Genomic DNA, 15,653 nt, shown 5'->3' on the forward strand with positions numbered 1-15,653 from the left:
AACGGTTGTAGTCGAAGGCCGATGAATCATCCCAAACTGTGGCCAACTCGGGATTGACTGTCAGGAAGGTTTTACTTTGGGTTTGATGGGATTGGAAGGGAATCATCCCCTATAAACTGCTCCCATATGGTCAGACGCTTAATTCTACCATATACTGCGAACAACTGGGCCGCTTGAAGCAGGCGATCGACCAGAAGTGTCTAGAATTGGCCAACAGAAAGGGTGTAGTGTTCCACCAGGACAACACCAGAACACACACTTCGTTGATGACTCGTCAGAAGCTACTGGAGCTCGGTTGGGAGCTTTTATCACATCCGCCATATAGCCCGGACCTAGCGCCAAGTGATTACCATCTGTTCCTGTCCATGGCGAACGCCCTTGGATTTAAATTTATTGATGTCGGTACACCGAAAGTATGACTACTGAGGTCTTTCAAACACAGTCTGTCGAATGCAGTTTCCATCTCACCTTCCTCCATACAAACTTTGGCATTTTTGGTTTGGTTCCACTCAACTCACATACGCAAAAAAAATGCATGGAATAAAACACTGCCTAAGATTTCACACAGTTCACGTCTGGAGTGAGGTTGAGTGAGTGAGTGAGTGGAGATTGTGAGAAAAATGAAAACTATGGAGGATCCTTTAAAGTTCTTGATGCGAAATGAGCCTTTTTACTGGATGAAATGTATTTTATTTGAACAAGTTTTGACGTATTTTGATTCAGTGACAAATATTGGAGGTGCCCAACCACAGTAGAGACCTCTTCCTGGACCCCAAAAGTCCCCTATGACTTGTTTTATACGACACATAACGGCGAGTGTGGTGGCACACAGCCCACTCACTACAACAAAGCAATGAGGATTTTCGGTATTCCTTTAAATAATTGATGCAAATTTAGTATTCATTTAAGTGAAGCCATATTGAGTGTGCCGCATACCAACATCACTTAGCAATAATCTCATTATTTTACGCCAAAGCACGTTCGTCTACAAACAATTTGCCATCGCAGTGTTTATATGAATTTCGGTCGGCACTAATTGTGCGTGGCATTTACGTAATTGACGGTATTAAGTTTATATCTGGTGTATAATCAATATTTGAAAAAATATGAGCAAAGTTGCAAGAGACTGTTTAAAAAGTCTGCCAAACACTGGGATACAAAATAGAGATTCATGTATACATACATATATTTGATGGAAATTCGAAGGAATATAATCACAAATGTTTTAAGGCTATAGTTTCGTTCTATTAATACCATATGAAAACAAGTAAGGAAGGGCTAAGTTCGAGTGTCATCGTACATTTTATACTCTCGCAATTATTATTAAGATAATACACAATTTGACCCACATATTCGGCATATAGTCCACTAGTATAACGAAAATCATTATATATAGTATATGAGGGCTGAGGTAATTCCTGAATCAATTTCATTTATTTACACCACCAAGCTAGATTATATACATATCAATACGCCCACTTAACTTTGGCTAAGATATCTAAAAAAATATAATTAGGTATATGGGAGCTTTGGGAAGTTATGACCCGATTTTTACCATATTTGCAACAGAGACACACTATTAGAAGAAAAAGATTCCTTCTGAATTATATTAAAATATCTGTGAGATTTACCGCTATTTTCGGTGAAAAATTACTTTTAGGCTCTGAGTTCTTCATGTTCGAAATCAGGGACCTTGAAAAGTTATAGGGCGATTTCGACAATTTTTCTACAAGTGAAGCCATAGATCATATACAATATTTGTGTTAAGTCTTATTCCGCTATCATCATAGGTTCCTAATGTATATATTATGAAGTGAGGGAATCAGATGGAAAAAAACTTAGTTATATGGGAAGTAGGCGTGCTTGTGAACCGATTTCGCCCATTTTTTATAAGTGTTATCAGGGTGTCAAGAAAATATTATTTACCGAATTTCATTGAAATCGGTCGAGTAGTCTCTGAGATATAGTTTTTGACACATAAGTGGCTGACGCCACGCCCATTTTCCATTTGTTTTTAAATCGGAGTTAAGCTTTTGGTTTTGCCATTACTTCAGTGAAATTTAATATTTCCGAAGTTTTTCTTTAGTGAGTTAACTTTAAGTAGTTTCAACCTTTGTCTGGGAGGTAGGCGTGGTTCTGATGATGCATAATCAGATACTAAAGGGAAATATATCCAGTAAATTTGGATACTTATATAACTGAAGTAGTTTGGGAGATAATATCTACAAAAATATATTTGCGGGCGGCGTCACGCCCGCTTTCCAAAAAACGAAATTCCATCCAAATATGCCCCGCCCTATTGTGTTCCTTTGTACAAATATTATACGGATGACTGATTGAGCTCAACGCCGATGTTAAGTTTGGTTCTTAGACCTTTCTTCAGTGAGGGAACATATATAAGTCAACTGTAAAGAACAATCCTTCCGTAAAGTGCCTGGAATCTATTAGAAAGCTGTATATATCTTTTACTTCTATATTCATATGGTTGTCCAAAAAAGTGAGCTCCCACAATTTGTACCCTAATCTAGTAAAGGCGTGACATTTTTGATGGAAATGTTAAAATGATCCAAGTAGCTTCTGCAGCTAGTGTCCGAAATTTCTATTTAACATTACTTGGGAAATATGTATTTACTTTACCAAGGTTGAAGAGTTGCTTAGTCCACTTGCGATTTTTATTTATTTTTTTGCAATTCTCTCTTTCCACCGTTTTTGTGTAATCTACACAATGTTGCATCTTAAACGAAACTCGCTTATATACAATATAAATATATTTACTTTGGTTGCTGTCGTGCGAAACAATATTGCCAGCAAAGCCATGCTCAAATATTTGCTCACAAACTCGTTAGATAAACACAATTCGTAATGTGTGACATTCAATTGAGTAGAAAATTGAGTTTACGAGAGCGAAATTTTATATTGCATCTTATGGAGAACATTCAGTGACGCTGCGTCTACATATTATTGGAGAGCATACAAAGTCATCTACTTGTATATATGTATGTAACAGATATATTTCTAGACATACATATTATGGTGATCTGCTATTCTTCTAGATGCATTCATGTGTTCTTCTAGCTTTCGAATCTCTTCGTCGTAGTATCATATTTATTTTCTTTCCTAAATAGGCCACAGCCCCGGCGGCTATTTCCCCACTGTCTGTTCAGCAAGCAATTGTATATATTGTGAATGGAGAAAGTCAAAAGATCGTTGCGGATTTAGATCTGGAGCACATGGTGATTGCAAAAAATATAAACTATCAATTGACAAATTTATCTCATGAAGAATTTATACATATCGCCTTATTTCCTCGTGAGTGCATGTGAGTTCAATACCAAACTGTTGAAGGCGAAACAAATTGCTTTGATTCATGATAAGATCGATTACAGTAAGTTGTAAGCATGTTACCAAAAATTGTATGTAACCTCAAATGCATCCTTCTTAGAGAATTAACATCATTTTCAAGGCTATTATCTTCTACCAATATGGCGACTCATCTCTCTCTTCACAAATTTCTTCCAAAAGTCTATGTTCTCTGCGTTTACAGCAATGTCTCCGAAGTTTCGAACTAACATCACCGAATCATCATATTCATCATCATCACTGTCTTCATAACTCGAAATATTCCAAACAACAAGTTTCTCTTTTGGGCACATAACAGAAAACAACATTTTTTTACCACTATGGACCAAAGTTGTCCACAAGCAACTTGTGAAACTGAAAAAATACTCACTTAATACACAAACCACTAAAAACAAACTCAGTTTGCAATCAGTATTATTACATGTTTTTCGAACAAAAATGTATTTTTATTTTGTTATTAAATTAAGTTACAAGAAAAAAGAATTGTAGCCACATGAATCAAGGAAAAATATAAAAACACAGCTCATCAAACTGGTGAAGTTGTTCTCAGGCATCGTCGGGTTAGAGGTTGGCTTACGAACGCGGCCTTATTGCCATATGCACATGTTTAAGAGAATAACTATCCCACGTTTTCCACAACACACCGTATTTGTACCACGTTTTCGCTAATGCTTCTTCCAAATAAATACCATTCAGATTGCTGCAAATTCCATCAAATTGAATTATCATTAATTATCATGTGAGTTAAAAGTGATCTATAAATATTAGATATTTACTATTACCTCCAACCACATTCAATAAACCACCAACCTCCTGTACATTTTGTACAAATTCTAGTTGTGAATTTTTGATCAAGGTGATATTTCAGAGAATCTCCAGCTGTGCCGTTATACTTTCCAAGTTTATTCAACGGATACTCTTCATCGGCATTGCCAATTGCAAAACTATCATACATAGCATAGCGTGTTTCATTCTTAAAGTTTTCTAAGTGAATCCACAGCTCATGGTGTCGCGATTGTGTCAGCGCATGTATTTTATCTAAGCCGAGAAACAAATTTGCGTTCAAATCACCAAATCCGTGTTCGTAATCAATCCAATCGCGGTCGAAGTCGGTCTCTCTGCTTTGTCGACGTTGAATTAGAGCCCATGGTTCACCGCCATCGGGATCTTGCAGGCAATATACTTGGAATGGGTGGGAAAAGAATTCAGCTAAGTAAAGTTCATAAACGCCGCTCGCTGCATATGTGCCATTTGGCTGACGCATCGCTTCAGCACAGGACGTTGAACATTTCTTTGCAGTTCTTAGTAGAATTTTGTAGCCTTCATTGTGAGATTCTATTAACTTTATGTACTGACATTTGGAGTTTGTTTCGTTATCACGTTTCTTTATTGTCAACAACTCATTTTGCAAACTAATAAACAAATAAAATAAAAATAAAACAAAAACAAAAACAATTATTGAAAAGCAAACGTTAAGCACTCTGGGTTCATACTCGGTTAATTTGTTGTTCAGCTCTTTGATAGTGCTGACGGCATCATCACAAAGCTTGTTGCAGAATGTCTGGAATGGGTTACAAAAACAAGAAAAAACAAAAATATTATGATGACTAAATGATGACTCTTTCTTATCAAATTTATGAATATACATATTAACACTCATGTGTATGTAAATAGCTATGCAAGGTGTCTACATATTATTGAAGAATTCTGCAACAAATTTATGTTCACACAAGTTAGGAAGTGCTAAGTTCGAATGCAAGCGAATATTTTATACTCTCGCAATTTATTTATTTAATATTTTTAAGATAACACACAATTCGATCCACATATTCGGCATTAAGTTAACTAAAATAACGCAAATCATTATATATGAGGCCTAGGTTAATGCCTTGATCGATTTCTACTATTTTCACCACGAAACTACACAATATCCATGCAAGCTAATACACTCACTTAATTTGGCTAAGCTACCTGACATAGTATGCTATATTTACTATAAAGCCCCGGAAGTGTTAAAAATCGTAAATAAATATATATAATACATACCGGTGTTTGAGAATTCACTTGAAGTAATATATCACACCCTTGCGAATGCAATATAAACGCACAGGTGCAATAAAAATATAGAAAACGATGTGCCATCTTGGTGTCTAAATCTTGACTGAATTTTATGTAGCTAATCTTCAATTATGCTGGAAGCAGGAAGCAGCCATATATTGTTCACCAAAAATCTAGTTGTGATAACGAATGACCTTTTGATCATGCTTACCAACTGAGAGACAATGCAAATGATCACAACTAATTCCAATGAATTTAATTACTGCATGATAAGGTCTTTCGCTCAACTCAACTCACGATTGAGTTATAGCACTTAATGCTACGTTCGAATAAAACGATTAGGTGGGCTTGTCAGAAAACACAAAAGACCTTGAATACTGAATTCCGTGCTTTGCGTTAGATTAAGCAACCGTTCGCTAGTTCAGACGGTGGAGGCTGTTACCCTCGAAATCACCGTCGAAATCAATAAAATTCTTAGCGATAATCGAAAATTGTATGAATTCACTTTTGAATTTCCTCTACATTCACTATATTCTCTGGATGTCGACTTTTAGCTTTTCTCAGTACTCGAGAGAAACGGTGATCTCACAGCAAATTATTATAGACTATTGTTTGAAACTACTTGCAGAACTATTTGTCTTCACGGGCTTCGATTTCTCAGTCATGAGAGCGAAATCAATACTTTATCTTTCTCATAGATCGCTTCTTTGTTGAGAATTCGAATGTGTGGAAATCTAGTTTCAGCAGCTTTCTAATATCTGTCTTTTGGAGCGATTATGTTGAGTCTGTGTGTTCACTCCCAATGTGGCTGCCTCCAATTACCATTTATTGCTGTCCCTCTGTGGCCATTATAGTAGAAAAGCACTACCAAAGGGTTAAAGAAGTTGGAGCTAAATTATATTTAGTAAATTCTCCTTTGTACTTTCTCATGATGATCTTGGCTTTGATGACGATATTCATTAGCTTCTTAAGAGCCAGCCTCTTTCCCTTGCATAGTCGAGGTTGATTTCTCTTACGCAGCAGTTCAGGCAAATGCAAATGATGAAAGAAATGAAAGAAATCTGTGGGATAGTTGACTCAGTCATCCATGGTTTGTAGCTGTGTAAACTCTCCCGGAAGGAAATTCTAAATAATCACATTGAGATCAACGACATCTTTGATTCTTTGCCGTTCACTCAGCCAATTATGGTTCTTATATTGTTGATGTCCGGAAAACACGCGGAATAAACTGCTCTTTCTAGTCTGTAAAGTGATTGAAATCTGTTGGAAATGTTATTCCTTCGGTCGAGGTGTCAACTGCGACCTTAACAATTCCAATATCTAGCAACTGTTTCGAAAACAAATTATTCTATTTGAAGTGCTCTTTATTGATAATGCGTCGGCGACATGATTTTCTTTACCTGGTTTATAAAAGATTTTTGGGTTGAAACTCTCTATGAGTGACTTCCAGCGTTTAATTTTAGCATTTGGATTTTTATCCGAAACTGCGAATGTTAGAGGTAGGTGGTCTGTATAAATGTTCAAATGGTTTACACCATATAGATAATTTCTCAAACTGTTAAGTGCCCACACTATTGCTAAGAGTTCTCGTTCATTAGTTGCTAAATGTTCTACTTTTTCTCTAAGTGTTCTCGATATCATGGTTATTGGTTTCTTTTCCTGTGAAAGCACAGCTCCTAAACTCCTTGAGGAAGCATCGGTTGTCAAATCAAACGGTTTAGTGAAATCTGGATACGTTAACGTGACATCCTCTGATGACAGAATTTCTTTAAGTTTGTTAAAGGCGTCTTCACCTTCTGGTGTTAATTCCACTTTAATTTTTTTTTCGATTGGGTAGCACTTACTTTGCCATTGTCCCCTTTTAGCATGTCTGTCAGTGGTTGTGCTATGCTGGCAAAGTCTTTGATAAAACATTTATAATAGCTTGCTAATCCCAAAAACGAACGAAGTCCGCGAAGTGTGGTCGGTTGTTCATAGCATTTTATGCCGTTGACTTTTTCAGGACTTGTTTTTATACCATTTCTTGATACGACAAAGCCTAAATATTCTACTTCTTCTTTGAAAAACTTTGATTTTTCTACTGATACTCTCATATTAGCTTTGTAGAGATTCGTAACACACCCATTCAATGTCCCTTACGTGATCTTCGGCTGTTTTTGAGTAGATGATAACGTCATCGACGTAAACGTGACATGTTTTGCCAATTTGGTCCCTTAGAACATCATCGATTGCTCTTTGAAATATACTCGGGGCGTTTTTAAGCCCAAAAGGCAAGTTGCCATTATTCACACAATTCATACTTGCCATTATTTACAGAGAAGGCGGTTTTTTCCCTGTCCCTTTCTGCTAACTCAATCTGGTGGAAATCAGACTTCAAATCAAGTGTGGTAAAGAATTCAGCACCCTTTAAATTTGACAATATCACCATTGCACTTGGCATCGGATACTTGTCCTCGATTGTGATCTCGTTCAGTTTTCTGAAGTCAATCACCAAACGTTTCTTTTTATTCCCTGCTTTATCTATTCCTTTTTTATCAATAACCCAAATCGGGTTATTGTAGGGGGACCTTGAAGGACGAATGATGCCATTGGCAAGAAGGTCAGCTACTTCTTTGTTTACGAAGTCTGCTATGCCCATAGGATATGGGTAGAGTTTGGAGTAAACTGGTTCTCCGGTTTTTGTTCTAATGTTAGCAATAATATTTGTATTGAAAGGCAAAGACTCGTTAGAATCTGCAAAGGCCTTCTTTTTATTAGTTATCATTTTAGAAAACAGATTTCGGACAGAAGAAGGAATCTCTTCCCTTCTTACATTAATAAAATTAACATTTTTTCATTCATGGAACAACAGGTTTTCGTTTCCAAAATCATGTCGTATTATTCCATTGCTCAAGTCTATTTGAGCATTTACCTGGTTTAATAGATCTAATCCAATTATACCATCAAAAGTTGATATATTAGGTAAAATAAAAAATCTGTAATTACACCGAACATTTTAATTTTGCACTTTTGCCTTACAGGACTATTGCCATGTAAAGACTTTAATAAAAATGGTCTAGATGTGGGAATGATATTTTTTATTTCGGGTATTGGTTTGATATAATTTTTTGATGCTCCTGTGTCTACCAGTAGTTTTATTTTCCTCCCATGATTTCCTACTCCACGCTCAATCCACGGGAGAAGGGATTTACCACTAATCTATTTTGATTTGTTCTATATTGTTTGTTTGGAAAGTGAGGGTTTTTTTGTTGATGTTCTATCTTTTTCTCTGCGTTAATACTTTTTTTAATTTTATTTTGATCTTCAATGGATGTTGCAAAATTTGAAGCGAATAAATATCTCTCTCTATTTGATTCTACCTCTTGTGCTAATGCTAATGCACTAGGTAGGTCACTAGGTCGGTCACTGGTCGCATAACGGCCTTTTTAGACCTGATATGAAAATTCGTAAAGCATCTGCCCTATATTTTTCGCAAATGGAATCGGCTATTGGACCTTCATGAGTCATTATAGTCTTATTTGGGAGGAGAGTCAATTTCTTCTCAACCTCATCGAAGTATTGGATCACAGAAAGATTACCCTGTCTTAAAGTGGAAAGTTGCTGTTCAATTAAATATATCGGACGTTTGTCCGCATATAATCTAGCTAATCTAGCTATTATAGCATCGAAATTTAACACTGTATTAAATGATGATAAAACTGCATCAGCCGAGCCTTTAACTTTATTTCTAATTATTCCAACTGATTGGAAATGTCTCGAGCTGCCTTGGTATGTTTTAAATACCTCATATGCCGTATGGGCGGCCTGTCGCCAGTACACATAGGAACTTATTTGCCCATCAAATTCTGGTAATGATTTTACCAGATCAAGGGGCTCCTCACACTTCACGTGGGGTAATATTCTTACTGGCTCAAATGTTTGTGGAGTTTTTCCAGTGGTCAGAGTGGTCATTTGGTCCGTCAATCGTTGTAGTTTAAGGTCAAATGATTGTTGTTGTTGTTGAAGTGCGCCAGTCATGGCAGCATGTATTAAGGCCGTTAATTGATTTGCGTCCATTATATTTCGTCGAGAAGTTTGTAAATTACTAATTTTTTCAATCAAATCTTCTAAATTGTCGTTATGGCTCATTAAAACGTCGTTTACATAAAATTGAATAACAACACTGTCACAATTTTTTTTAAAGCTATTTGGTTTTTTTATAAATTTATTTCAAGTTATTTAATTTAATTTATAATAACCTCAAAAATATTTAAATGCTTTTGCACACTTTAATTTTAGCTTTGAATTTTTTTTGAGCACTCTACTTACAATTTTAATGCTGCGTGGTCCATTGTATTTATTTAGATTTAGTGGATAATTCTCTGTCCTTCTACGATTCTGCCAGTCCAACGTTGGGCGCCAATTATTCTATTTGAAGTGCTCTTTATAGAGTCTCTTTTAAAACTAAAGATACAATTCACTTACAACTATAGCTTAACCTACGTTGCCGTCGCTGCACTCGCTGTAGTTACCTGTCGTAGCCGTTGGGAGTATGTTGAGTCAGCGAATCCCACGATGCTTGCTGTTGGCATTAAGTTACTATTTTCAGATTGTTCTGTTAGACAGACAATACAGACTGTGTAACTTGACTGCCAGCGTTTCGCGTTAACTAACACAACCGCAGTTTGATATTGTTGCAGAAACAGTCGTATGTTAGAGTTAGATGGCTCCACCAGAAATTGGTCCAGTCCAGTGCCTCCAGCGACCTCTTGTTGGCCATTGTAGATGCGTTCAAATTATCAACTTGCATATCGGGATTATTTCCGCCACAACGCTATTTTTGGTGATGTTACAAATTGGTGTTTCCTTGATTTGCAATGTAGAGGTCATTTAGGGGTAATTTCAATAGCAATGAAATTATGAATGATTTTCCAGTACCCCCGAGAGCATCAAGAAAGTAAATTCCTCCACATCCACTATTGAAAGTTTGCATTAAACCATCGCTTGCAATTCTATGTTGTTCATTATATTGTGGAATACTTGTGCGAATGGTTTCGGTCAATGTTTCAGTATTTTTGCGCATTTTCGCATTTTTGGTCCCTCCAAAGTGAAAGATTTTTGTCAGAAATTTACTGAGAATATTGTTTTATTTCATATAATTTCGTTTTACATTTATATTTACGTATAAAATAGTATAATAACCAACAATTTTATTACTATGTAAATTCCTCAATTTACTGTGTAGTATAGTATCAAGCGCTCTGATTCATACTTTACAAATCCTATATCGCAACAAACACTGGAATGTTTGAGGCATACATACATTTTTGAATCATAAAAACAAAACAAAATTGCTGAGTTTTACATTATTAATTAAAACACTTTTTACATTTTTTTCGAATATAGACACCCCTTATACAAATGAGTCATGATTCAAATCAATTATCAAGATTTTTCAATATAACTTCAAAAAACGTCGGCCGGACGGTTCCGGTTCTTTGCTCAATTTTACAGTAAATAATTGTTCGTTCAAGAGAGAGTCCGCCCAAGAGAGGGTTATTTGTTCTACAAAGTGAACATAGAACTTCAAGTTAGGTATCCCTCTAATAGATGTGGCTGTTAGTAGAGGTTTCTCAATTCGACTTTAAATAAATCCGCACATACCATATTTTCTAACTGTCCAATCTCTCTTTTTTTCCACAAGTGATGTCTCAGCTCAAATACAGTATTTGTGTAAAGTTTTATTCACTATTTTCATCGGTTCTTTATGTATGGGTGATTCTACGATAAGAGGTTTCAATTTCATAGAGAAAACGGGATTTTTTTTCATGAAACCTCTATACTATGATTTTTGTACCTTTTATTTATTTTCTCACGTAAGGGCAAGTCACTTAATACATATTTTATTACTTTTTCGACGACCAGGTTAAATACATCGGCCAGGGGAGTGACGTAAGGTTTATGGTAGATAATTATTTTACCAAAAGCAAAAAATTAATTTAAAATAGTATTACAATAGTATTCTTTCCTAGATGAATAAACCATAAAATTAAAATAACAAATCAATAAATTCACTCTTTATCCTAAATAAACGAAACAAATATTAAATATAAAATCTTAAGATCTTTCAGAAACATATCTGACTTTTTAAAGACGTAATATTTATATCCTCTGCCCTTTCAAAAGATGATTTGGCATGGGGAGAGTCTGGCCAACCTGATCTTATTTATATATTCATACATATATATTTATACATATTTGGCGTACGCACCGCTTATGCGATTATAGGCGAATCAAGTTTTGCGCTAGTCTTCTCTCCTTTTTGCTGTCTGGCGCCAATTGGAAATACAAATAGAGTCGCTTTTTACTGGTTTTTTTCCAACGGAATGGAGGGCTTACAGTTCCTCTGCTTCCACCAGCGGGTACTGCATCGAACACTTTCCAAGCAACATGACCTAGCTAACGTAGCCTCTGTCTTTTTATTCGCTGAACTATGTCGGCGTATAGCTGCTCATCGTTCCATCATCTGCGGTATTCGCTTTTGCCAATGTTCAAAGGACCATAAATCTTCCACCTTTTCTCGAAAACTCCTAGTGCCGTCTCATCGGTTGTTGACATCGTTCATGGTTCATCGAGAGAGGACTTTAACATTTAAATGTCCACTCAGTTCAAACTAGCAGTCCAAACTAGCAAGAAAGAGTTTCAAGACTCAAGCAGCTCATGACTTCCGGTCCGGGTGGCAGTTATTTTGCCAGGGGAAAGACTTTTTCATGAAAAAAATTATTGTTTTAATTGACTGATTTATTTTTTGGGTTAATTATTTATTTCACTTTAATTATCACAGTATTAGTAATTTAGAACAATAAAGGCAAATAAATTAAATGAATAATATACGTTATATGAATTGCCAGGGGAGAGACAAAATCAGTTTTCAAATCCAGTACACCGCACGATCGGGCCGCAATAACTAAAAAACTACAGCGCTCAAACGGATTTCGCGTTTAGTATTGTTAACTTCAGGCTGAAATGAGCCCATGAGCACTAATCTCAATGCGATCGTCTTTGAATTTATGTCGTACAAACGAAACAAAATTTGGCAAAAGTTTATTTAAAATATTATATGAAATAAACAAAATAATTTTGTTTTTTTTTTAACAATACTTAATTTTAATTATTTTACGTCCGCTTGAACTTAGTTCAGGTTTAGCATCTCATACAAAAAATATATGTATTGTCCGAAAGTTAAATATAAAGTAGCAAGGGGACAAGCCAGGGGAGAGACTTTTTTAGACTTTGTAAGGAATTTCAGAAAAAATTGCGTTAATTATGCAGTAAATTCTAATATTATTTAATACACTACATTAAGATGATGTGATTCATCAGAGTGAAGCAATCAGATGGAATTCAAAATTTTATTATATAGGAAGTAGGGTGTTAAGAAAATATTATATACCCAATTTTATTTAAATCGATCGAGTAGTTTTTGAGATATGGTTTTTGATTCATAAGTGGGCGATGCCACGCCCATTTTCAATTTTTTTTAAATCTGAGTGCAGCTTCCTCCTACCATTTCTTATATAAAATTTAGTGTTTCTGGTGTTTTTCGTTAGTGAGTTAACGAACTTCTAGCAATTTTCAACCTAATCTTTGTAAGGTCGGTGGGCGTGGTTATCATACGAGTTCACCTTTTTTACGGTGTGTAATGAGATATGTGAGGGAAGTGACTGCGGAAACTTTGGCTGACATATCTTTGGTAGTATACGAGATATGTAGAAAAAACTCTGCAGGGGCGGGGCCCCGCCCACAAATACCAAATATGCCCCTTTCTCCTTCAATCCTTTATAACAAATTTTACTTTTATAACATTATTTATGGCTTAATTATAACACTTTATAAGTTTTCGGTTTTCGTCATTTTGTGGGCGTGGCAATGGTCCGATTTCGATTGCGTTATATACTGCATTAAATATCGATTTCAATACCAACCTCCTCAGGGTGCCAAGGGATATGTGTACCAAGTTTCATTTAGATATCTCAATTATCGCTTGCATGGACAGACGGACGGACAGACATCCGGATTTCAACTCCACTCGTCATCCTCGTCATCCTCATCATGTATGTATGTGATTGGCGTTGAACCGTTTAGCCGGTTATAGCCGAATCGATGAGAACGCGCCGTTGACCTAGGCAACGTAGCCACTGTCTTTTTATTCGCTGAACTTTGTCAATGACGTCGTATAACACATACATACAGGATGGGAATGATAACCGACTTGTAGAGTTTGATTTTGGTTCGCCGAGAGAGGACTTTACTTTTCAATTGTATATATATATTACCCCATATCTAAGACTTCTGGATGACAAAAACGCCGTTGGGTGAGCATTTTTAGGTGCGCTCTCGACATGAGAAATTGTACATAAAAAATCAAGTTTATCAAAGCAATGTGGGCACTTTTTAAATGGACATGAAGTATAATAATACAGAAACTATATTCGAAGGAAGTGGTTTTATTCAAAAGATTAAATATTAGCAAATACAAAATTTATCAATTCTCATCCATAATTTCAACAACTCTTATATCATCATTATCAGCATTTTCATCATTTTTATCAGGATTTTCATCAAATTCTAAAACTGAAACAATAGGTCTATGGTAACTAAAGTATGAAATGAACAATTTTGATTTAAATCTATTTATATATCTTAAATTAATGATTGATTTTTGACATCTGCAAAGTTTATGTTGAAATCTCTACTCAAAACGTTTCGTTGAAGTGCTCAATTGTCTCATGAGCCAATAATTCAGTCAAGCTAAACCAAAATGAGCCATACCACCAAAAAACACCAAGAGTATAGCTGAATGAATAAAGTGATACGAATATGATCAAAGTAAAACTGACGAAGTCTGTGCCGCCGCTAGGCAAATGTGGCGTGTGGGAATTGACTAACGATGTGTTTTGTTCGTTCATATTGTGTATTACATTTAATGTTTTAAGTTATTTAATGGCAGTAAAGTTAATACTTTTAGATTCAAATAAATTTCTTTTAATATTAATATATTGAAAATGAATAAAGACGCACGAAAATGCAAATTCAATGAAAAAATGAAAAATGGAATGTGACAAAGTTCATACTGGGTATCTTTACTTTCGTGCTCAGCTACGAAGTCACAATTCCACTCATTCCGATCAGTGTACCGAACTCATTCAACCAATGAATAAGTGAGTAAATCAAATTGTTACTATACACTCGTTTGAGTCATAAATTGACGGCACATATGAGTGTAGAAATACTATGAGTTTTTTTTTGATATTAGTATTAGTACTCATTTGCACGAATTTGTTTGGCTCATGAGTTAGTGCACTAATTTCATTAGTACTCAATCTGGTGTATATCTGTGTAAAATCTCATCTACCGCGAAAACGGCTGAAAATGCTCACCCACAAAAGTGCCTAACGCGCCATAAGAAGTTTTCACTTCAAAAAGAAAAAGAAACAAATAAATTGTGATGATTAAATGATGACTCTTTCTTATCAAATTCATGATTCAGAGAACTGTATGAATGCCTAATTTTATTACTCAGAGTAAACACGCTTCAAATGCGATGGCAGTGTCCACTCACTCTCATAGATGCATTCCGACCTAATATCTGCTCACGGAGCTAGGAGTGATGAAGCTACTGAGCCACTGGTGTATTTGCTGTCGTAGAGTATTTGTATTTGTTTTGCACACTCTTCTTTTTGATTTTCACTGACTTGTGGCGATCTTGCTCAAAGACAAAAGCAAGAAACTCTCATCACCAGTAGCGCGTGTACTACGCTCTATTATATTGTGTTTGTGTACGAGGGCTGCTATATATATTTCTGGCCTAATAATGAGAATAGGAATATTTATCAACGAAAATGGTTTTATTGTTTTTCAAAATATTCTCCATCAAGATTTATACACTTTTGCATGCGCTCAAACCAATTTTCGAAGCAATTTTTTTGAGCGATTGTCAAATTGTGCGGGATCCAACGAGAACAAACCTTTTTTACGGCCAGGTGTCTATCTGAAGCTATGTTACATGACGGTCTTGCATTATCAGTTCACGTACGGCATCGATGTTTTCTGGTACAAAGGCTGTTTTTGGACGACCTTCACGGAATTCGTCTTTGAGCGAGCGTCGGCCACGATTGAATTCGTTGTACCAGTTTGTCACAGTGCTATAGGATGGTGCTTCATAGCCATACAAAGATTTTAGTTCATCGATGCAC

General features: G+C 35.8%; 1 protein-coding gene and 1 long non-coding RNA gene across 2 annotated transcripts in view; one reads left to right on the forward strand and one right to left on the reverse strand.

Annotated features, from left to right (window-relative positions):
• LOC128920183 (uncharacterized) overlaps window positions 1-15,653 on the forward strand; it is an 87,810-nt gene that overhangs the window by 24,999 nt on the left and 47,158 nt on the right. The window lies entirely within an intron of this gene.
• LOC105217521 (fibrinogen C domain-containing protein 1-like) lies at window positions 3,771-5,649 on the reverse strand. Its single transcript, XM_054226833.1, has 4 exons — window positions 5,407-5,649; window positions 4,854-4,921; window positions 4,143-4,772; window positions 3,771-4,060 (listed from the first exon to the last, which is right to left on the reverse strand). Exons 1-4 carry the CDS (start codon window positions 5,500-5,502, stop codon window positions 3,934-3,936), a joined length of 921 nt encoding a protein of 306 aa, XP_054082808.1. The 5' UTR covers window positions 5,503-5,649; the 3' UTR covers window positions 3,771-3,933.

This window comes from Zeugodacus cucurbitae, chromosome 3 (assembly GCF_028554725.1).
Source record: "Zeugodacus cucurbitae isolate PBARC_wt_2022May chromosome 3, idZeuCucr1.2, whole genome shotgun sequence".
In the NCBI taxonomy this organism is placed as follows: domain Eukaryota; kingdom Metazoa; phylum Arthropoda; class Insecta; order Diptera; family Tephritidae; genus Zeugodacus; species Zeugodacus cucurbitae.